Source organism: Coptis chinensis, chromosome 5 (assembly GCF_015680905.1).
Source record: "Coptis chinensis isolate HL-2020 chromosome 5, ASM1568090v1, whole genome shotgun sequence".
NCBI lineage: Eukaryota > Viridiplantae > Streptophyta > Magnoliopsida > Ranunculales > Ranunculaceae > Coptis > Coptis chinensis.
Genome location: NC_141460.1, coordinates 98194456 through 98219644, shown reverse-complemented (window position 1 = coordinate 98219644; position 25189 = coordinate 98194456). Strand labels below are relative to the sequence as shown.

Below are 25189 nucleotides of genomic sequence, written 5' to 3'. Positions count from 1 at the left end.
TATCGTAGATATTATAGATATTTCTTAATATATCATGATACATTATTTATATTTATTTGAAATATAATGGTAAATATTAAATAAGATTGTTATATACACAAAATATCACCAGATATCGCCAAATATTTCCAAATATCACAAATATCGTAAAAATATCACCGATATTTACAGTCGTATATATCTCTAAATATATCGTGATATTTATATATCTTTCTCTGAAATCTGGATGGATATCCCCAAATATCATGATATATCGGGATATTTTGTACTATGGATAAAACCACAAATCACACCAGCCAAATTAAAAAACCTTCTACCAACCCCGTTAGAATGGCCATTTGGTGTTTGGGATAGGCCTCCCATTGGACTTGCTCTAAGTGTTGTTTGCAATGTATGCCACCGACTTTTTTGCGGCTGTTAGGGCTGCTAGAATTACGAAATTGGGCTTGTGGGTTGAGAAGAATTGTCAACTTGTACCTGACAGGTGAGGCCGAGTTCTGACTTGTCAGTGGATGCGGAGGTGGAGGGGAGGTTTGTGTAGTGAGTTTTCTTACTATTGCGGAACAGACTAGACCTTTGTAGCCGGCTATGATGATTTTTGAGTTTTTGCCTGATAATAGGAATGAATCAATTTGGATTTTGAGATTGTAGATCTGATGATTTAAAATGTGCAACAGTAGTTAGGCTGGTGGTCAATGGAATTGAAATTTTCCAGGGAACACCACTAAGCATTGGTTTCGATTCTGATTCTTTTGCCTTTTCAATTTTTCATTTTGAAACTCCCCAGTTTTTGTACCATGGTGCATGTATGTCTACAAATTCACACACACTCAGCTGATTCTGATTCTTTTGCCTTTTCAATTTTTCATTTTGAAACTCACCCAGTTTTTGTACCATGGTGCATGTATGTCTACAAATTCACACACTCAGCTGAGCTGAGTTATTATCTGAATGCAGAATATGCCCACCTGCTTCATTGCCAATAGTCTTCTTTCAGCAAGAGATTTATGAAATTCACGGACAGTTTACTATCGTCGCATCCCGACATTAGTGGATCAATAGTCTATAATACAGAGTCCGGATTTGTTCACAGCAATTATGCTGGTAGATTCTACCAGCACCGTTATTGGTCCATGTGTTAACGCTGTTATTACCAACAATAGCTCTACGCCTCTAGATTATAATTATGAAATTTAGTAGTATGAAAACACTAAAAAGTGCAATAAAACTTTGGCAAGTCCATAAATAGGTTATTGTAGGAAGGTCACAACCACTGCTAAATGTAAACCACCTTAAATGATTAGCTCAATCTAAGAAATGGGAGAACATTTAAACAATCTAGGCCCTATCTGTAGATCCTAACAGCTGAGACATCCTATAGAGTCTCACTTATTCTTAAAGAACTCCAAACAATGCTCTTGATCCAAGTTCCTGCTCCAAAACTTTTTGTAATACTCATCATATGTAAATTTCCTGTAGACAGCTGGAGATTCATTGGTTGTCGCCGGGCAGATAATTGCATCATTAGCAGGGCATAGGAATGAAGCGACCGAGATTCTTTCAATTTCAGTGTTGACAATGGCTCGATGCCAAACGCTTTTGTACCTCCCATTGCTTAGTGCCTACACAATGGGAAAGTAACAGCCTTAGAATAAACTTGGTTCGAGTTCCATTACTTGCACACCAACGAAACTAGAAGTGGTTATCTGTTTTTTTTTAACTACTATCACTTCTAGCTTGATAGAAATGATTCTATTTTGGACTTAAAATTAAAATCCAATAACAATGCTCAAATTTAAATTGTTCCTTTTGAACAGTTAAAAAAATAGTATGAGCTCATGACATTGTATCATCCGCATTAGTACTACTAGCATTCATTCTCAATTGTTGATTATAATAACCTTGAAATAAACTTACCGCATGTTGGATGATGTGAAAACGCACTTGAACAGATCCACCAGTTCATGGTTGTCCTACATGACCAAGCTGGCTCATACGCTTGTTCATTTCATCAACAATTTTCTCAAAAAAAACATACCTATTTTGGCCCGTTCCAACAACTGCATCTTCTGAAATAAAAATCCAACTATGACATAAAATTTCATCTTCTACAGTTGTGAAATTTTTTGAACGACCTTGAACATAGGTATGTGGGCTATTTTCTTGGCTTTGGTTTTCACTATTTCTACCACCTCTATTTCCTTGACCTCTAGACCTTTGTGAAGATATTTTGTGATTTTGGTGAAGAATAAAAGAAGAAAGAAGAAGATGAAGTGAATTGGTGAAAAATGAGTTAAGCAAATATGGAATATATATAGGCCCAATCCAACGGAACTAAATATAGCCGTTAATTCCAACGGTATAAAATCGAACCGTTTGAATTTTTTATTAAAAAAAAACAAAAAAATACTGGACGGTAAAAGTAGTCCCGTCCCACTCTTGGACGGGTCAAGTTGTCCCGTGCGAGACATTTCTATATTCTTCACCATTTTGGTTCCAAATTTGACAATTCTTAAAATCAAAACGATGTTTTGACAACGCGTTGGTGACGAAAATTGCTAAATAAATTGTTAATTGTCACATTGGAAATGAAAAATGACAACGCGTTGATGATGCTCTAACTAAGCAATAAAGTATAAACAATTGTTTTTTCTACATCGAAATGGTGTGGATAAAATAAAGGGAATGAATGCTAGTACAAAATTAGTGTAATGACATTGTTGTCTGGTATGTATTAGATCTGTCTGCTTCCCTATTTGGAAAACTACAATAAATAAATCATAAAACCACAATAGAAAGAAAGTAAAAGACGCACGACACATTGGAAGGGGATAGGCAAAACACTAAGAATGAAAGCCATTGATTAGGCAACCAATCAATTTTGGGTGGCATGGATTTTAACTTTTAAGACATGCTTATTTCTTTGGTTAAAGAAGCATGCCTAGAAAGATGTTGCAGATTGAAGTCTAAAATCAATGAGATAGTAATGCAATTTTGTTTTTTGCAAACTACCTCTCTGAATGCACATGGTGCAAACTACATTTTTGCATCTGCAGACTTCAAGCCACAATCTACACTAACTGTTTATGAAAGGAAACTTATAATGAAATGATTTTGTGGAAAGACGTTCCGAAAGATATCGAAAGCGCACTTCATCACTGAAAACTGATTATTGGTTTATAAATAAAAAACCCCAATGGAAATCTGTTTGTATACATAATTTCTGATAAAATGTGTTAATTTTAGTTAAAACCACAGTAAACATCTGTGAGATTATCGAAAAAAAGAAGTAAACTATGAGTACATCGATCAGAATGGCCACCATGTTAGTACATAACGGTGGCTTGCTGAATCTGACAGTTGCCATAATTTGAAGAAATCACGCAGAGGAGACCCAAGACGGCAAACCGAAATAGTTACCCTGCATCTAGAACCAAGTATTTCAAGCAACTTTAATGATGCGACATGTGCATTTTTCAGATGCAGTACCTTTCTTCATAGGTCATGCCTTCGCGTTGTTGTATATAGCAGCACTTCTTCCAGCTCAAGACTCTTGCAAATATGATATGGCCACTCCTGTCAAGAAACACACATACGTTTGCATGTTTGCAGAGCAATAGCTAGCCCAAGCAAATTGAGTTCCTGTCTGAAAAAGTAAGAGCAAAACTCAATGAACTTTTTTTCAAATCCTTTTCTGGCATATAAATTAATGTTAAAGCATTTCAAATGCTTGAAACTAACAACATGGAAGGTTAGCCACTGATATAAAAGTTGTACCATACTATTAAATGATAACGAACTTAACGTACCATATCTTGGCAATCTTATGTAAGTATTAGTAAGAAAACCTCACCTTTGAGTCTGAAAATGGAAGCCTTTGGTTGCAGGTCCTTGATTCAATTTGAATTTTCACTGCAAGTTTTCAGTGGACAGAAGATAGAAATTTAGAACTCGTTGAAGATGTGAGGGAGATGGGAAGTAGTTATCAAAAAGACGGAGTTGGGAAGTAGCACTGTATTTCTGTTGGGCACGATGGCATCGATCCTCATTCCCCCTAACGTTATGTTTTCTACATGACATATCCATGGATGCCTCCCGCACACAAATACACACATCTTGGGTGGAAAATTAGTTAAAAAGAAAAGGCAAACAATGCAAGAATGCAATTTTTAATTCTTCTCCCTCTTGCTCTATCTGGGCTTGGGACCAGCAATGCAAGAACGCAATTTGCATTGGCAGAGTTAAACATGTTTTCTATCAATGGCAATATTCATGGGTTAAATCTAAACTTAAAGATGCAAAATAGGAATAAATGCGTACAATCAAAAAATGCAGGTACATACAACCGGAAGACACCACATTTTATTGTATAAATGAAAACCATGGAAAAAAATGAAAGTAACGATAAATAGCATCATAGCATCATTACCTGAAAATAAGTTCAATATTAATAATTCATAGCATCATTAGCTGAAAGCAATATAATACGTCACGATACACTATATTTATGGTATAAGTTCCACTACTTCTAGTTCGTTAAGGTTTCATTTTTGTAAGCTAAGATAATACACACCTTGACAACGCAACGTATAGTTGATCATGTGTGAAAATATGATTAGGAAGATAAATACCGACATTAATAATATAGCATGCAATACTTCCGGTTACTAACCTTTTATTATGCAGATCTCCATATACCAACTTTTCCACACTTCAACTACTACAAAAGTCTAACCTGCTAAATGAAGGAGGAACATGTACTCAAACCAAGTTGAAGAGTACCACTTCATAGAGTAGATAAAAAAAAATTATAAACCATAAGTTTCGCAACATTTGGCGAACACACTAACTTCTTCTTCACATATAGTGCCTGGACATAGCAAAGAAATTAATCAAAATCATCTATTGAAAAAAGTGCTTATTCTTATAATTTATCTGTAGGTTTTAACTGTGAGCATCTAATCAAATTAATACAAGTATATACAACAAACAAAATATAAAGTTATGAGGTTCTAGTACTAAAGATACGGCTTGTATTTAGAATGAGAGTTAGAAAAAATATGATGAACAGTTATTTTTTATATTGTGGGTAAAGTGCTCGAAGCGATGCCGGTCTGTTTCTGGTTATAATTATGTGAGATCTATTTACCAATTTAGTGAAGAGCAAAACAGTAAGTGGCTGTCCAACTTTCCGGTACCCTTGAGATTTAAAACTTTGGCCTAAAACCGGAAATACGGAAACTAATCCAAAAAACAGGTTTTGGCATTATATATAAGATATATTTTTATCACCAGGCATTGATATTGAAGCAATGAAGACTGGTGGATTGTCTTCCCATTATTGGCTCTATAGCTACCACACCAAAGCTATATATGTCGTATTTTTCAGCCAACAGCACCTTTATGGAAACACTAGTAATGTCATACTGATGCTTAGACTTAGTGTTGGAACTTGGAAGTACCTTGATGGAAAGAAAACTTGTTTATGAAGGACTTCGGGTTGGACATGGGAAGTTGGGAACTGCTTTCTAGCGTAGAGAAGATTTTGGGTAAAAAAGAAAGGTGGAGGAAGTCTTGAAAAAAAAATATCGGTAGAAGACCTATATTTCAATGGTTTCTGTCTATACTCTATAGTGGTGAATTTATTTATACATCAAAATGTATTTCAGCAATGTCTGAATCTTGTGAAGCGAGGGAGCAACACCATAGGCTGTGTATATAGGATTTTATTCCATCTTGAACAGAGTTGAGTACAACAACACAGACTACTATGCTGATACTTGGGATTTCAGAATAAGATATCTATCCATCCCAGTATCTGTGTGCAATCAATTAAGACCAAAATTTCTTCCAACGGCTGAGGAGAGGTTCGTTGTAAGTGTGAAGGTCTTGAGAGACATGTTGCATGGTTGGACGGTGTTCAGGGTCGGATTGCACACATGCAAGTGCCAACTCCACTATCAAAGCCAATTCCGCTGTAATATCTTGATCCATGGGAGATGGAAGACGTGGATCAAATAAATCTGTTAGCATAGTATTTTGAGCAGCAGGCGTTGATAGTGAAGCAATAAAGTCTCCTGGATGTCTTCCCATTATTATCTCTAGAGCTACCACGCCAAAGCTATAAACGTCACATTTTTCAGTCACAACATGTGTATAAGCTAGCTCTGCAAAACAAGTCAAACCAGGTTACTTAAGCACTCTGAAGTCAGAACCAAAAATCATGGAATTGAAAACAAGTTTTGAATTGATCGACTTACCAGGAGCCATGTATCCATAAGTGCCTGCAGGGACAGTTTCATTGGAAGAATCGAACCTTAGTAGTCTAGCAATACCAAAATCTGAGACAGAAGCCTCCAGTTCTTTATTCATTAGAATGTTATTACTTGATACGTCTCGATGTATGATCGGTGGAGTGCGTGAATGATGCAAGTAATATAAAGCATGGGCAATATCTTTAACAACATTCACCCTCTTATTCCAATTCAGTTCTACTGTATCCGTTTCATTGTTCAGAACACAAAACAAGCTTCCCCTTTCCATATACTCGTAAACCAAAAACATGTTGCGTTCGTCTGAACAAAACCCATAAAGTTTCACAATGCTTCGATGTCTTACAGTTGTTAAAATCTCAACTTCATTTTCAAAACTTTTCTTGCTTGATTGCTCAGGAAATTCTACTCGGTGAAGTTTCTTCACTGCCACTGTGACTTTGTAGGGAAGATCTGCTCTGTAAACACTCCCATCACCTCCAACACCAATGAGATATTTGGCGTCAAAACCCTCTGTTGCTCCTAAGATATCTTTATAGGCAATCTTCCCATCATACAACATTACTGAACGTAGATTTCCATGTTTTGCTTCTTCCACCATAATTTTCAGTTTCACTCGATGAATGTAGCAAATTCCAACTATTAGTAATGCAAGACCGATTACGCTAACAATAGGGATTTCAATGAATATGACTTGACGCAAGTCTTTAGGCTTTCCAAGTTTTTTAGTAGCTTTACTTTGGCATTTCGGCAGTTTCAGTTCTTGGATACCCCCACAAAGCTCCACATTTCCAGCTACTGAAGTAGAACTTGTATTTTTAAAGATTCCTTCCATGGGCACCTCACCTGCAAATTTGTTGAAGGACAAATCCAATCTCTCGAGATATAGAAAGTTCTCTAGATACGTTGGAATTTGACCAGACAAGTTGTTTCTTGATAGGTTTATATTTTGAATATTCTTTAAAAAACTCATGGACTCAGGAATTGTTCCTACAAACAAGTTGTTCTCCAAGTGAAGTTCTTCCATACTTAAACAATTACCGATAGCACTAGGTATTTGACCACCTAACTTATTTCCAGAGACGTCGAGTTCCGTAAGACTTTCTAAGTCGCCTAATTCTGGAGGTAGGGAACCCGAGAAAGAATTTTGAGAGAGGTCAAGCAGAATTGACAGGGAGGGAATCCCAAAGATTTGTCGAGGTATGGTACCATTTAGATTGTTTGCGCCAAGGTTTAGTGATTGCAGAAATCGAAAACCACCAAAACTCGAAGGAATGCTTCCTTCCAATCTGTTCCTTGATAAATCCAGTTTGGACAAACGAGTAAGTTTTGCTAGAGATGATGAGATGAATCCGGTCAAGTTGTTGTCATCTAGATACAACACTTGTAATTGTGTAGTGTGTTCAAGAGAAGATGGAATGTTACCGTGAATGTCATTGTTGCTGAGTCCTAACCCAATCAGGTTCAAAAGGTTACCAATCGTGTCTGGGATGATTCCTGATATTTGATTGCCTCCAAGATACAACTGCTCAATTGTGGTGGAGAGGTTGGAGATAGAGTCGGGTAACACACCTCCAAAATTGTTACTGCTCAAAGAGAGAACGTCCAGCATACTTAAATTGGTCAAAGAAGTGATAAAACTCAAATCATGAGTTTCTCGTCTTCCAAGATAATTCTGCCCGAAATTTAACCTATAGAGATTTTGCATTCCTCCCAGGTTAGTTGGAACTTGTCCAGTGAAACTGTTTTGTTGTAAATCTAAGACTCGGAGCTTGGAAGCATTAGTAAACGACATTGGAAGAGACCCTGAAAGTTGATTTTCGTCCACAGCAAGACGTAGGAGATTCGGAAGAGTGATTCCAATGTCTGGTGGAAGTATACCAGTGAATTGGTTACTATAGATAACTAAATTTTGCATAGATGAGATGTTGTAAATTGATGGTGGGACTTCACCTGACAATCTATTACTGCCAACTAGGAAAGTTGTTAAGCTGGACAATCTACCTAAACTGCCTGGAATACTTCCCACCAAACTATTTTCTGCTAATGACAAGATTTGAAGAGAAGAAAGGTTACCTATAGAAGGTGAGATCTCTCCAGTGAGATTGTTTGTCTGAAGAGACAAAAAAACAAGATTTGATAATGAGCCAAGTTGTGTAGGAATCATGCCACTGAGTTTATTCCCACTCAAGTCCAAGATCCTAAGGTCAGTACATTGAGATATATTAACTGGGATTTCTCCTTCAAAAGTATTATTGCTGATTCTGAGGCCTTGAAGACGAAACAAGTGACCGATTTCTTGTGGGATTTGGCCATAGAAACTGTTATTTTGGAGGTCGATGACCCGAAGGAAACTGAGGTTACCAATGTGCGGTGAAATGGATCCAACTAAACTCTGGCTAGAAATGTTAAGTGATATTACCCTTTGATCGGTGCTGCGGCATGTAATACCTTGCCACTGGCAGAAATGGAAGGATTGATTCCACGAGCTTAATCCCCCTTGTATTCCATCTCTAATAGCAATTAGAGAGTGAAGATCAGTCTCGTTGCTTGAGCATTCTGTTTGTAGCAATAATTGGTTAAGTGAACAGAATAGGAAGATACTGAGATAACACAGGTTAGTGAGTAGTGGGACTCTTGGCCTTGAAATCATATTTGGCAAAATGGAATGAAGAGGAGAGGAAAGATTATCAAGTATTATATACGAAAAGTCATCATATGAAAAGTCTTTAATGCTGACAGACCGTAGTATTATCTCCTTAATTGGACTTTCTGGAATACCCAAAAAATTGTCCTACAAATTTAACTTTGAATCGACATGACATTTATGAGATTCTTAAGTTTTTTGGTTAGGGCAAATGTTGGAATGAGATTTCACACTTCTCATACTGATGCTTGTCATTAACGACCGCACCACGCAACTTGCAGTTTTGCTAAACTTCTTTTGTCTCAGAAACTACAGACAAACTTAAGTAAATCCTTTTTACTTGTTCTTTCTTATTTTTATTTTGGTGCTTTGTTCGTTTTCATTTCTTCAAGTGTTTTATGCTTCTCTGGCAAGGTTTTGGAATGATGCATAAATTCTCAGTGAGCGGAGGAAAAAAAAAAAAAAAAGGTTGCATAAAATTTCTCCTTCCTGTATCGTCAAAGACTTGAATTGTATCTGTCATAAGTCAATATCACTAAAGACTTGGGAGTTGGGAGTTGGGACTGATCTGTCTTAAGTCAATATCACCAAAGACTTGACTGTCAAAAGTCAATCACCAAAGACTCAGAGTTCATCGATCTGTCCATGACTGATCATCCAGTGAGGAAGCAACACCTTGTGAGTGTTAAGATGACTGATCATGCGTTAAATTGTCACATTTCTTAATCACTGCCAACGTAAAACATGAGCGAAGCCACCAGTTCAGAATCATGTTGATTATATGAAAGCTGAGAACCAAAAAACATTAAATCGACTTAATTACCAAGAGCAATGTATGCATACGTGCATACTAGAAGACTTTGGTTGGATGAATCAAGCTTTAGTAATCTAGTTGTGCCAAAATCTGACAAGTCTCGATGGATTATCAACGGGTTGCAACTTGCAAGTAACATAAACCATCTTTCACAACTTCCACCCTTTTCCAATCCAATTTTATTGCTTCTTTTTCATTGTTCAAAACACTGGACAAACTTCCTCTTTCCATATACTCATACACCCCTCTTCTTCTTCTTCTTCATCATCAACTTTGTTTCTTGACCCTGAAATCATTCGTACAATATCTCATTCTCTTATTCGTCCTTCTCCTCGTTTAGCTCCTTTAACTTCTCTTCACTTTCAGACCTCAGATGGAGAAGAAGAAGGAGTCGGTGTCCAGGCCGAGAAGGCGAAAGAGAGGGTGAAAATGTGTCCTGGGGATTTTGAGATATTGAGAGTTGTTGGGAAAGGTGCATTTGGGAAAGTGTTTCAAGTGAGGAAAAAGGAGAATATTGATGGTGGGGATGATGGGATTTTCGCGATGAAAGTAATGAGTTGAGCGAAATAGGAAAAATAAACTGAACATGGAGTCTTCAAAAACTCTACCTTTAAAATTAATTGGGATGTTAGTCTTCAAAAACGAAAATTCCAACGAGTTTCACTGTAGAAAATATAGAAAATGAGAACCGCTCTGTATGTATAGATCGTTTGTGCTGGGAAGAGAGAGATATAAGAGAAAGTATTACCTTTGATGCTGAAAATGAAAACAGGATTTAAATTTATGTTTCGTTAACGGAGAATTGGGAAGAATAGAAGAAACTGGATGGAAATTGTGATTTGGGAAAATGAAAACAGGGTTTAAATTTATGTTTCGTTGGTTGGCAAAGTGTTTGGGAATATGAAGAACGAGAAGATGAACGAACGGTTTAATTGGGAAACCGCGAAACGGTGTCTTATTTTATGAAAACGTTAAGTTTTATAGTATTGGAAAATTATTAAATTACCAATTTACCCTTCAAATGTAAAGCGTAAAAAAATTGGTGGGTGAAACTTTTGGGTACCCTTTTGGACCAAAAGATTGGGTTAAAACCAATGATACGGGAACTAATAAACGGCAGCTAGTTTTCCCATTATATATAAGATAATTGCTAATTTACCCTTCGAACATGACCTGGGAAAAATTTCGTGGGTGAAACTTTCAGGTACCCTTGTGATTTAAAAGATTGGTCTAAAAACGGTAATACGGGGACTAATAAACGGGGCAAGTTTTCCTATTATATATAAGATATATATATGCGTACTTGTCTCCACAATGGCTGGTGTTGTATGGCGATCAAGACACGTCCAACAAAAGCTTGTAACATATCTTCATTTTTACTTTTTTAGTTTTTACGAATAATTTCTCAAGAATCCAGTAAATATTGGTCCGTATTTTGAAATGCTAATATGAAACCAGGCACAAAATATAATTACATCAATGGCCAGATATCTACGTCAAATTTTATCAATAAACATAATATTGATTTGGATTTCTGCACTTGTTTTTACGTTCCAAGAGAGACATGCTTTTGCCAAAGGATCATTGTTTAAGAGATGATGAGAGGAAGAATGACGTACTACCATAAAAATGAAATTAACAGTTTAGTGCTGAAGACTCCAACTTCCTATATTAATCAATAATCACCATTCGGATTAACTTAGTTGAGAAAATACAGAGATGAAGCCTGAACTTCTGCTCGGTAAACTATAAATGGTGATCCAAACAAAGCAGTAAAGGATACAAATGAGAAAAGCCCGACCACAAGAATAGAATGCTGCCAAATTTGATACCTTGCAAACGTCATTGTGTTGGCAAAGATCTTAGCAAACGAAGAGCACGCATCCACTGTGGTCCTTGTGAGAGAACAATCCTTCGCAGAGAAGGAACAGCTCCAGTGGCAATTATGGCTGCATGATTCTCAGCGTCCATGCTAAGGTTAAACAGAATGGCTAAGCCTGCTTCAACTGCTCTCTTACTACCCTCCTCAATCACCTCCACCAGTGGGAGTATTCCTCCTTGATCAGCAACTGCTCTAGTGAAATCTACGATTCCTGTAGAGATTAAAGTGTTAAGTTCTACGACAGCAGACTCTTGTGCTTCCGGAGAGAAAGAGGCCCTAATATGGTCAATCAATCTCGGTATCGTCTCAAAAAGAGTTACTTCCTTGTTAATAGGGTTCTCGGGATCTTGGGAACCAAATGAAGACTCGAGCTTAATGAGGCATGCAGCAACCCAGTCCTTATTGCGAAGCGGAATATCTGACATTAGTACTTTGCGCAGATTTTGTGTCAGATTACTGGAATTTATAGAGACACGAAACTGTTCAGAATCTAGGAGCTTTGTCAACAACCGGGAAGCTGCAGATATTGTTGGGCCAGCTTCTAAGGAACTTAGCTCTTGGTGCTGTCTCTCTCTACCATTCTCCAAGTCTGCAAAGAATTTACTAACCATTAAATGAGTACTTACATCCACTGATCCACAATAGAATCAGGCTGCAAATAAGTAAGACAATTGGTGCATTTTGAAAGACCAAATACAATGAGTCCCTCAGGAGACATTCAAGAAATGTAAAATAAAATGCTTCCTTTTGGAGGCATAAGTCAACAAAAGTTTGATCAAGAATGATGCATTTGCGATTTACACACATCCCTTTTTCAAGGCATTCTTTCTTCAATTTCAGCTTTTCTCCAGTATCTCCTCTCTTTTTTCCCACAAATTAGTTTGGTTCATACCATTTTCATTTTCAACCTATAACTAATCAGGAAAGTTTCGAACACATTCAAGGGAAAGACAAAGGTTAACATAAATGTGCGTAATTATTTATGTTTCTATAGAAAAGTAGTCAGGCCCTTACCATTACTACATCTGGGATGGAAAACAGCAACCAATCCGGATTCGATATCCACTGCAATAAGTTCATCCATACAAGGCTCAATGGTTGCTATGTACTCAAGGATTGAAGCAGCTTTTCTTTGCAAATTTGGAGATGTCTTCATAATCTCAATGAAGCGAGATATAACACCAGAATCCAATACATAATCCCTGAAAAGGCATGCAGCACACATATGGACTCGATATATTGTTTAAAATTCAACTTGCAGAACACATCAAAATGACATATTAATCAAATAAGCAAAACCAACAGGCTTTAGTTAAGGAGCAGCCAATCAAATTAGGTAGAATACAGCTTTGTTGAAATTTATTAGTGATCCAACTAATGTTTGACTGATCGATTGTGTAGGAATCAGTTTAATAAACTAGCTCTGCATTATGGAACTTCATATTCATTAACATGCATCTTCTTTTCCACTCATAAAGTGGATAATATTGGGAAACAACAGATCTCAAGGAACAACAAAGGAAAAATACAATGCACTAGGAGATATAATGTGTTTCTGCCGACTATAGCACTGCCTCATGCAAGTTTGATTCATTCCAAAACATCAGAGGATCAGGAGACTATCTCTCTTTCTTTTCTTTTCACAGCTAAATTAACTTCATATGATAGCAGATTATTCAACCAAATGCAGAATTAGCTAAAAAGTAACAAACCTAGCAGTTGCCTTTGATCCTTCTACATCATCTGGGTTTTCACCTAATGCTTTAGCCGCACTGGCGATTCCTGTTCCATACAAAAGTTTCGCCAATCCATTTACTGGTCCATCATAAAACTGGAAGAAACTGATATTAAACGTAAGTCAACAGTCAATTGTAGTTGTTAGTTTGAACATGTAAATGATTTGGTCTGTTGAATGAAGCCGGCCATAACATTAAAACTCCCAGTATACATTTATACCATTGATTCAAAATTTTGTAACAGCAATTGGTAATATATTGGTCAACGAGAGTTGTACATTTGTGTTTCATGCTTAACTAAATTATCAAATGTGTACACACTTTTTACTAATTTTTTTTAACGTTTTTCAAAAAACTCAGTAAATTTCATAAGCCAATGTTTTAGTAAAATAGACCCTACTAGTTTAAAATTTTGACTTCCATAAAACCAAATTTTAGAACCTCAAATATAAATTTAGAGTCTGGATTTACAATTATGGGTGGAAGATATACAACTAACCTTCAATATCATTTCTTTACCAGGGTCTAGAATCCGAGCAAGTATATTCACAGTCTGCGTTTCCAGAAAGATTTTTGTCGGTATGGCTAAAGAAAATAGGAATGTGTAAACACAATGCGTTTATAAATAATAAAAATACCAGAAAACACCTTTTCCAACAGATTCTCTGGAATTTCTTTGCACTTCAAAGTATTAACTAGATGATACACCGCACCTTCTGCTTCAAACATCATTGCTGCATCAAGAGACAGAAGAAGACCTATAAGAAGATTGGAAAGGTCAATGAAACAATGAGCAACATTCTATCCTAGAAGTGTTCTACAAAGATAAGAAAAACTAAACTTAGAGACATAAACCGAATAAACAGAATAAAGATGCCAACCTGATAGAAAGCCTCTCAAGAGCATGAGATGTAGCCAATTTAACATTTTCTTCAGTATGGTTCAGAAGGCGGACTAGATGTTTGACAGCTCCAGCTGCCATGAATGACATCCGCATATGTTCATTGATACATGCATCAGAAATAGAAAGTGAAGCTCTTGAAATGGCTGAAATATCTTCAAGTTCAAGAATCAAAACTAAGCGAGCAACACCATCAACCCACGGCAACAGAGTACATTGCTGACTCAGGTTGGGGCTTTCTCCCTTCTTCCATTTCTATTGCGCCAATACGTGCAAGAAAGTGCTGCTGTGTACGTCCAACTATTGCCTTTATCTTGGCTTCCTCAAAGTCAAAGTTCTTGTCTTGGATATTTAGCCCAAGGAGCAACTCAGAAGCACCGTACCTAGACGGAGTTGATGAACCTCGTTCTAACTCGGTGCCATCAGGAAAAGAAGGCCACGAGTGTGAAACTGGCCTCAAGGACTTATATGCATCTGCCCCAATCAAGGGAACTAAAACCAGGCCCTCCTCCATGACAAGAATTCTGTAGAATTCGTCTTTAGCAAGTTCCAACAAGACAATTTTTGCTACTTTCCTTAGTACTTTGGATCCTTCGACATTAACTTTCAAAAATTTGGCCTGCAATAGTGTTCATGATGATTAGAGTTCCTCAATTTTGAAGTACTAAATCATCTATAGCACTTCTAGGAATTCAAAAGACTTAAATATATACAATGGTCCAAGTAATTTATTTTCTTTTATTTTTCCTCCTGGAGAACATATAACTTTATGTATTTAGAAAAATGCTTATTTACAAACTTTTCCTTTCATCTGTAGATTTGTTTTATATTTTCAGAAACTGAAATTGTAAAGTTCCACGGATCAGAGAATCAATGTAGTTTCAGGAATGCCAAATTAAAAATGCTTCACTTATAAATAACCACCTCTATGAACAAATGTATTCTCACCAGTTTTGGTATAACATCAAATTCAACCAATATCTTGTGGTTTGACCCGCTCAAAGCCAAATTTGCTAGCACCCCACCTGCAGCCTCCTTTACCTTCATTTCCTCCTCATCACCAAGGAACTTAACAAGTATTGGCAAGAGATCACCATTTGCATGCTATTTTCACTCTAAGCTTCTCATCAACAGATAAGTTCCACAAAACACATATGCTTTGCTCCTTAACCTGCAAATACACATTATATATCTATCTATATAATAAAAAGCAATGGTGTGGAGCCCGCAGGGTCTCCATCCAGTGGTTATCATTGTCTTTTAGTAAGTTGTGATATACAGATCCAGAGTGTTTGGAGAGTTTGTGTAATTTTGTTAAGTGTAATCAATAGTATGGGATTTATCAAAAAATCAACCAAAAGTCAATAATTGCGGCTGGGCTTATAAATTGTTGGGCTAGCCCATAAACTGTTAGGCCTCCAATTGATTTGGGCTTATAGATAATGAGTAATTGGGATGGCCTTGCGGATGGACTTATAAATTGAGTTGTTTATTTGGTCTTCTTGTAGAATATTTTGGCGCCTAAGATGTGTATGCATGCCTTTGGCCTTAAGGCGCGCGATGAGTTGTCGGAAGTAGTACCACAGGTGCGTCCAGGTCTCGGGGCCGTAGGCACGAGCATATCCTAGTACATAAACATGTCTTTCAAATTTCAAAGTATGTGGAAACAAATTCTATAAAGAAAAATGTTTTAAATATCTCTGCTGTCAGAGACCAACGACTCAAAAGAGCAGTTATTTCTTCAATTGCTCCACTTTCCGCTACCAAAATGCGGTACAGATTAACTGAAGAAATGGTTCGTAAAAGCCCGGCCAGCAGACTTCACATGTAGAACTTGTATCCGATTTGAGAAGAGTAAGAGTGAGATTAATGCAACCACACGAATTCCATAATTGCATCAATACACTTCTTTCCCCCTAGCGAGTATTTCCACAAAGCGTCTATCGCCTGCTCTGTATCAGCCTAATTCATGACCATCAAGATGACATGTCTTCGGGGAGAGATAAGCGTAAGGTAGGAGAAAGAGGGAGCACGTGATCGATCCTTGAATCATGTAAAGGCGAGGAGAATCTGGAGGGCCTTGAATCGGAGGGGCATAGGGACCGGTGTGGTTTGTTGACCCAAAGGGAGGCATAATAGTGAAGGGGCATACGGGAGATGCGATAGCAAAGCCGCGATATATCAAGAGATAGTTGGACAATTAGTGGTCGTGGGACTAGAAAGAAAATCATGGGATAAGGGAGCGGTTAGCGGTTAGAGAGAGAGAAGGAGGTGGTTAGAAGAGATATAAGAGAAAAGAGGGGAGAGAGAAAGAGGAGGGGGGAGAACTACGGTTCGGCTTGATCCCCTAAAGAAGGGGTACGTAGGCAACCCACTCGGGTTCAGCCGGTCAGTGAGGATGAGCACTATTCCTAGAGAAAGACCTATAAGATCGGAGGTAGAGAATTGGGTTAGTACAACCTGTCAAGTGGGTCATTATCTAGTCCAAGCATCCGAACAAACAAAGCCACGTAACATTCTTCAGAACTACTACCTACTTCAATGTCCTAAAAAAATAACAATCAAAGTTAACAAACAAGGGATTGAAAATGAATTATGTAATATATTTGGAATGAAACTTACTGAAGAAGGAGAAGTAGATTGTTGGCGTGATGGCCGCATCCTTGGTAGCATTGGTGAGGAGAGCGAGGTTGGAAATTAGAGAACGGATGTTGGTGGCGTTTAGCGATGAAGAAGAAGAATAAGTAGGCTTTTTGTTTGTTAATAGGGAGATAATCTTGTTGTTGAGGGAAAGTGGTTGGAATTGGTGAAAGAGTTTCAGTTTCGAGTTGAGTGGATTTATGGTGGTGGTGCTCATCATCGTCTTCACCGGGAGGGAGCCGAGTTGAGAGTGGCGAGTGAGAAGTGTGAAACGACTGTAGAGCTATGGTGGCAGTGGGGGCGTGAGCGGAGAGGGAAAGGGAGGAGTGGAGAGGGAGAGATTGGAGGGCGAGAGGAATGAGGACAGACAGAAACCAACCAAATGGTTTTTTGTCTAAATACCCCCTGTCGGCCCAAGATCGTTCGCTCCGCTCACTTGATTACTTTGGTACTAGTAATCTCGTATACAAAAGAAGAGAAAATGACTAAAAAATACATCAAATTTTGCAGTTGGTTTCAAAACAGACAACGTACTTTTTTTTATTCAAATAAACATTGTACTTTCAAAACATTTCAATTTAGTAAAACCGTCAAATTAATTGGATAGCGTGCTGACGTGGTTGCTAAAAATTTCCCCAAATCTAATTTGCCCATCTGGCATTAGTTTCAACCTTGAGGTGGCATCCACATAATATTTCGACTCACTAATTTCTGAAATATCAACTGAAAATCCGATATTGTAGTGAAATCAAAATTTAAAACCCGACACTTAACCAGAGAAACTCTCTTAGAATTACTTAGCAATCTAAAAACTGAGTCATTTAAAACAACTAGTCATTTGACCAAGCCCATGGCCGGACTTGCTACATAGATAGCTAATGACTCGTAAGCCTAAAGTCCACTTGAATAAATAATACATGTATATTGATAGCTAATGATTCATATTGCATACTTTTTGTTTGAAGGGTTTATGTTTTTCTAATTTTTTTTAAGGGTTTGAAGAAGGGTTTTATTTATATTTTTGGGTTATTATTGTCCCAAATAACAATTCTTATCACTTACCTATATAAACTATATCAAAATATAACGCAACAATCAAGGAATAGAACACATACTCAAAACATACCATATGTTTAAGCAATAACCGAATTATATTCATTGCGCACAATGGTCTCTCCATCTACGTAACACACAACCTCTATTATCTAGCGAATTCATTGCGTCGAATTACAATGAGTTCATTAAATAATGAGAGTTCATACGCCAAGATATTAATAGTTGTAGACGGACATGAACTTTCAAATTTTAATACAATGCAAGAAGGAACTCATTCTTGCTACCTTTTGAAAGTAGTCTTACTTTTACAATTGGTTTTAATTTTTTTAGACTAATTAATTCCTATGATTTATTATTTTGTTGAATCACCAAAGAAATATATTTAGATGCACAAATGGAATCTCCGATAAACAAAAAGACATATCATTCATTAACTAAATTGAGTAAATAGGTGAAGGAGGTTGTCGTTTTGGTAATGGTGTCAGCCACGACTTTAGAGAAAATATTTTAAGATCAGTGACCCCAAACCTGTTTTAACGAAAAAAAATTCGTGTTCCTTAATATTCTTAAGAAGAATATAATTTGTTGAGTTAACGAAAAAAATATGCATAATTCATAAACATGTATATAAACGTGTATATAGATTAAATCGATTGGTTACTTAGCTAGACATAGATTGTAAGTCCTAAAGCAATGCATTAAAAACACTTAGGCAACCGACACACATAAGGCTTTCGTGTTATGTATTAGACATTTTTCACCAGCAGTGTTGCGCAAGTGTGGTATTCTAACTCAAAACTCCTTACTAATTTCAACAAAAGTAATGATTAGAAGTTGATATTTACGAAATTACAATGGGTTTGAGACTTGAGAAGCTAGAGTATTTTAATAGAATTACGATTGGTTTGAGACTTGAGAAGTTGAGAGAGGGTACGTGAAACTTCTAAATGAGAAACAGACATCCACGTGGGCTTCACTCTCTCCTAAGAGAGTGCCACCTAGGAGAGGACTATCCACTTCAGATGTACTCTATTTTAATATAAAGAGAGGTGATGGTAGATTAATTTATATCATTTAGAGCAAATGATTTTTTTTTTTTAAACACGAAGACCGAATTATTTATAATGATTAAAAGAGTCACAAAAAAAAATTAACTTGGGTTGACCATGTTTTTTTTTGTGTGTATCTGGGGAGGAAACCCTAATTTCCCATTTAGTGGGGGGAAATCCTGATTGGCTCATCTAGTGGGGGGTAATATTCGTTAACCCTATATACTAACAAGTAACAACACAGGCAAAGCGAATAAGCAAAGTAGAAGATTAGCACATCTAAATCTGACATGTTTGTCAATCTTTATGTATATATATCGATAAACCCAATCATACATGACCCCAAAACCATGAGTACTTAAAAAAGAATAATTACAATGGGGTATCTCCTTACAATGTAATATATTGAAAGATAAAGCATAATTACAAAAAGTAAACCCTGACAGAGACAAACGCTAAAGCTTCTAACAAATTGGTGGGTATCTTATATGTGAAGTATGATATTCTTTTATCATTGACATGAGTGCTTGGCATTGGCTATGAAGTAGTCAATCGACCTCTTTAGTTACAGCTCTAACACTTGAGCTTCCAAACAATGGGTTCTTACATGTTGTGCATTCATGTGATTCTTTCAACATTCTCGTGGAATCTATTACTCACCTAAACAAAACACAAAAGAAACAGAAATTTTAATTATGCAACAAAAAGAACCAAAATGTATTTGTATTTCTAACACTTATAAGCATAAGCAATCTGCATTCGGTAACATGTTTATATGCTGGCATGCGAAAAGGGATCAAACTCACCCCTGCACCCTTATTAAGGAGATTGGGCTCGCAACATTCCAAGAAGACACCTTGATACTTCTATTAAGGTACCTTCTTAAACAAAATTATACCATATATCAAGCTTTTTAATCCATATTATTAGCATAATAAGCTCTTTCCATATCATGCTTTGTCTCTCAGCACAAATATACATGTAAAAAATGGGTAAAAAGCTGAGGTAGAGTGCTACCACTCAAAATCATTGATTTTGAACTAAGTAGAATGAATTTCAAACCATATCGCGATATATCACGATATATATCGAGATTTCAAGAAAAAATATATAAATATCACGATATGTTTAGAGATATATAAGACTGCAAATATCCACGATATTTGTGATATTTGGGGATATTTGGCGATATTTTGTGTAGGTAACAATTTTATTTAACATTTACCATTATATTTCAAATAAATATAAATTATATATCATGATATATCAAAAAATATCCATAATATCCACGATATTTGTTGATATTTTGGATAAATCCATGATATTTGCATATGAAGCAATGTCAAACATCCCCAAAGAGGGGGATATATCCACGATACATATCCATAAATCAGGAATCGATATTTTGCCATATCCTGATACTTTGTACTATGTTTCAAACTATCTCATACTGTTTTTCAGACCTAGGAAGCATATGAACCTTCTGGGATTCTGGGAATACCATCACATTGGAACACCATAGCACATGATCAAAGTTGGATTTAACGTGGATGAACTAATCTATAAAGTTTGTAAATTACAATCAAACTACTGAATTTTATATAAGTTACAGTCAAACATGTTAATGATATATGCAACCAATATGTATATATCAATACATGATTGATATATTTATAAGATTGTCCAACATCCAATATGCAACCAAAAAAACATCCAATATGTGATTCTTCCCTTGGTGCCTCTGACATGCTAATATATAGTTACTCAGTAATAACACACCCAGGTCGCTAATGGTTTGATCATATCGACCATTACAGAATGTTTTTATTTGGAATGGAACCAAATAAAACCTTCCCAACTTTTCTAAATTAACGTTGATACTGAAGGTTAATATCCGAGTGTGACCATTATTAATAAAAGGAATGAAATAGGTTTATGTTCCGAAAGCGTATGTAAGATTATTCAGAATATGTTGTTTACGCCTAACATTCAATTCACATTCGAAAGAAAAAGTTTATGTTACGTGCATAAGAAAGCATATTAAACATTATTGAGAAACCTAAAGAGAGCTATACGTTGGAAAATAAAGTAAGACTAATTTTACCTTCACAATAGGTGCCATGTCTATTGTAATATGAATGATATATATACAATCATCCCTCTTCTACATTTAAAAATATATATAAAAAAAATGATCCATTGTACGAATCAGATTAGAAGGATTTCAACACGGGTCATGAACATAATAGTGTGGGACAAACAATTGTATGGGCAACAAAGTGATTCATGTATATATGCAAAGAAGGTAGAACCAATGAAAATCAGAAGAGTGCATATCCAACATGCACAATGGCGCTTATCATCAAGTGACAAAACAGAAGATCTCCATGAATGACAAATTACACTATATCATTCTAAGGAGTTCCCTCAGGTAGTCAATTAGGCCAATTTCGGATACACATCTCTTCCTAAAACAGAAATTGTGAGAAGAATAGAGATGCAACTGCCTAGAAAAGAGAATATAAAAACATGGCAATCAAATAAAACACATTTTCTTGGCTTAGTAGCTACACAATACAATATCACCTCTTTTGCTAAAAAGAACAGTAGCAAACCACAAATAATTAAATATCTTAAATCATTTCTTAAAATCTTATTTAATTTTCTAATTGGATATATCACAAAAAAAAAAAAAAAACGCCTATCAAAAAAAATATCACGATAAAATGTTGTTAACCTTGACGATATCTTGGTAGTTATTATTGAACATTGAAGCAACTCGTTACTAAGCATGCCAACCATAAGAATTACTAGACTACAGAAACAACTCCATGAAGTGTTGATTGTAAACATTTTAATAAAATACTTTAAGAGTTTTCAATAAAATCTTCTATTTGCTATTTGGTTTTAGAGAAAAATGTTTGTAGCATAAAGAATTAAAAAAAATGAAGAACTCACCTTCCACTTTGGGAAACGACATATACAACTACATAAATTCACATAGTAAGAGCATGCCCAGATTCCACTCTTAATAACCTGAAAACACTTTCCAAACAACAATACTGAAAATGGAGAAATACAATATTAGGCATGGAACTAAATATAAAGCTAGAAATAGCAAGGGAGTTACCATTTCTATTCCATTAATGCCATGAACTGATGAAGTTAGTTTTAGAATTTACTCATCTAAAAGTTTGATGTTGCATATTGGTACCTTACACTATTTATATTATTAGTTTTGACACGACATAAAAATTCAACGCAGTTATAGTTTACATGGACCTTCATTTTGAGTGAGGCGGATCAATATTCACACAGTAAATACAATCATAGAGAGCTATAAAAGAAGATCATTGAATGCCATATAAAGCTAAGAAAGCACCTCACTGAATACCATCATAAATAGAATTAAAGCACCCCGCTCAATACAATTAGGAAACATACAATAATAAACAACCGTATTTAGTAAACTCTAAAAAGTATAGGTAAATTTTAGAAGCGAAATATGGAGATTGGCATAGCCACATGCTCTTTCTAGATTAGATTAGATTAGATTAGATTTAAGAATATGAGAATTAAACTTCATAAGAATTCATTTTTTTTTATTTATTCTTGGACTCTCCATAAAACAATGGTATTCATCTTTTCTAAACAATGAAATATGAGAAGAAGATGTACTATGGAAGAGAAGGAAACAAATTAAAACAAAAAATTAATCAAACTACTATTGATGAACCTTTTCTAATGATGAACCAAGGCAACGTCTTCTTCTTGGTCGAGGTTAAAGTTCATACAAATAACCAAATTAAAGATTTTTTTTTAGAAATTCAAATTGCAAATGTCCTAAAGGTTATGAGCCTTTAGGAAAATCCATGTTTTAAGAAAATCTCATATTTAAACTTACCAACTAATACCCATTTTCACTAACTTAGCATGTTCCAACCCGTATGGACGCATAGAATTAGTATGAATTAGACTTGGATTTTGCTGGAAACATATTGGAAACCCATCTATATTGATATGAATCCATTAAGTGTCCTATTATATCCAAGTGAACATCTACAACCAATTCAACAGAAATAAAATCCTAAACCCTAAGCAATTAAAGGATGTTTACATGTTTAAACACATTAAGTAACCAACATTATCAAGCTCGAGTTACATGTGAATATAGAAGTTAATTCTCAGTATCTAGTTACGATATTAGGAGAAGATTGTCCCAAAATATGATGCTAGTTTGAAATTTTAGAGCTCATCACTGCAAGCTTTGTTTTTGCGTCAAATTTATACATGTTGACATACCCTTACCATTACTGAATTTCTTATTTTTTGGGACTGCTTAGAGCTAGTTCAAAGCAACTATAAGCTTTGTTTGGATTGCTATCAATAAGCAATCCCATATGCTGATATGCGCTATCAAGCTCATAAGCTCATTTGATACTTTTCTTTATAAGCTGCTTCAACTTTCTTCGTTGGATGTTGGCTAATAAAATTAATGTGCTTACAAATGTCATAAATGGAAGCACATGTACACTTATTAAAAACTCAACAAACAACGTGGGAATTGAAAAAGTGTGCCTAAATGCCAACTTTTGCTATTAGCTAATAGTTTATCACAACCAAAGAAACATGCACATTACAACTAAACATAAATTTAATTAGTAAAATTTCTACTACACTAATATATTCCATTCGATTGATGAATTTTTTTTTGTAAACAAAGATAAGAGAGTAAGGATAACCCCAACAATAGATACCTTTCACTTCTAATCAAATTTAATGTTGTATACTTAAAGTATAGATCAAATAAATCATACATAAGCTAAAAGCCAAAACCTCATACCCATTGCTTATTAACCCATGTAAATCACTGGAGAAAAGAAAAGAGAGGTTGAGTTTAATCTACTTAGCTTAAAGCCCTAAAAAGTTTAAACTAATTCGGAACCTGCCTATTTTATAAGAAGAAAAGAGGTGTGAGACCATAGTTCAAAACAACACATTGATTTTAAATACTATTCAAATACAAAAACAATAACAAATTTAGGCCACCACTACATTGTCACGAAGGGAAATAATTTGGAGTTCTGAAATCTTGACAGGTTGTGCATTTTCTATTTTTTGGGAAATTGTATTTCTATGTTGACTATCTGTTTTGCCATACATACTCTAGTTTCAAGACACTTAATACTCAAAAATGTGAAGAACCCATGTCCTTTATAATGAAAAAATAATGAGAAAAGTTTTACCCTGGTGTGGCAGAACCATTTGACAGAATGGGTGAAGGTGGGTGTCGTCCTGGTAATGGTATCTGCAACGACTTGAGAGCAAACATTTGAAGATCGTTGACCAAGCCATTCATCCTTTTAATGTCCTCCACCTAACACATCACAAAAAATTGCACCCAAATTCAGAAAAAACTATTTGTTCTCAACATTTTAAGATTAAACACCAACTGAGGGTAATGCATATCATGGAGAAAAATATAGCATACATACGATTTTCTTATAAAGATTTTGCAGACACTACAGTATTTGTATCCCTTCATCCCGGTTTTCTTCTTGTATTTAAAATAGCTCTGGTTAAACAGGAAACAAAAGTATTAAGAGCTAGCAAAGCCAAATCCATATTCAATTAAATTTTATTGAAGATAAATATGGCTTATTTGCCTTCATAGCTTCCTTCCAGCCACTTTATAGTTTAACATGTACCTCACTTATAGTGGTACCAAGCCTTACTCATTAGTATGTTCTCATTGGTTGAATTATATTATCATAACCATAGAACGTGTACAGGCCCACTTTATGGTCAGGATAATTGAAGTCTACACGCCTAGATTGCAAAAATACATATATGGAAAACTAACTGTGCAAAATACATATGTTTAGCTCACTTTCTAACAATATTAGAACCATGATAAACATAACCTAGTCAAACACAAACGCAATATGGAACTACCGTGGTTGAAATTATTTAGATAGAAGAAAATTTAAATTTTATAACCTTGAAGCAAATTGCTATTACCTTTTTTGCAGGCGGCCTTGATCATATTGTCCCATGGACTGAAATCTCTTTTTCTGATTATATGAAACGCCTTCCAAATGCTACAATAAGCAAGTCAAATAAAAATTGGTTCAAAAAAGAAACTCTTACACTACATACTTTAATAGATTTATTATAACATGATTTCTCATT

General features: G+C 35.6%; 1 protein-coding gene, 1 long non-coding RNA gene and 1 pseudogene across 3 annotated transcripts; all 3 read right to left on the bottom strand.

Annotated features, from left to right (window-relative positions):
* Nucleotides 1-5417: 5417 nt before the first annotated feature.
* LOC147500785 (uncharacterized) lies at nucleotides 5418-8925 on the bottom strand. Its single transcript, XM_086559431.1, has 2 exons — nucleotides 6261-8925; nucleotides 5418-6167 (listed from the first exon to the last, which is right to left on the bottom strand). The coding sequence occupies exons 1-2, from the start codon at nucleotides 8923-8925 to the stop codon at nucleotides 5833-5835; spliced, it is 3000 nt and encodes a 999-aa protein (XP_086415557.1). The 3' UTR covers nucleotides 5418-5832.
* A 2424-nt stretch (nucleotides 8926-11349) lies between these two features.
* LOC147500784 (uncharacterized) lies at nucleotides 11350-21119 on the bottom strand (annotated as a pseudogene). Its single transcript, XR_015197083.1, has 8 exons — nucleotides 21102-21119; nucleotides 15201-15423; nucleotides 14233-14871; nucleotides 14000-14109; nucleotides 13851-13904; nucleotides 13328-13446; nucleotides 12630-12817; nucleotides 11350-12204 (listed from the first exon to the last, which is right to left on the bottom strand). The product of XR_015197083.1 is annotated as an uncharacterized LOC147500784 (transcript).
* A 620-nt stretch (nucleotides 21120-21739) lies between these two features.
* On the bottom strand, nucleotides 21740-24574 carry LOC147500783 (uncharacterized). Its single transcript, XR_015194756.1, has 3 exons — nucleotides 24493-24574; nucleotides 24244-24374; nucleotides 21740-22033 (listed from the first exon to the last, which is right to left on the bottom strand). It is a non-coding gene; the product is annotated as an uncharacterized LOC147500783 (long non-coding RNA).
* Nucleotides 24575-25189: the final 615 nt, after the last annotated feature.

Excerpts from the sequence above, each read along its gene's own strand:
- LOC147500785 (XM_086559431.1), bottom strand. The coding sequence starts at position 8,925 with ATGATTTCAAGGCCAAGAGTCCCACTACTCACTAACCTGTGTTATCTC. Across the intron at positions 6,168-6,260 it reads TTATGGATACATGGCTCCTG|AGCTAGCTTATACACATGTT; the intron begins GTAAGTCGATCA and ends CTTGTTTTGCAG.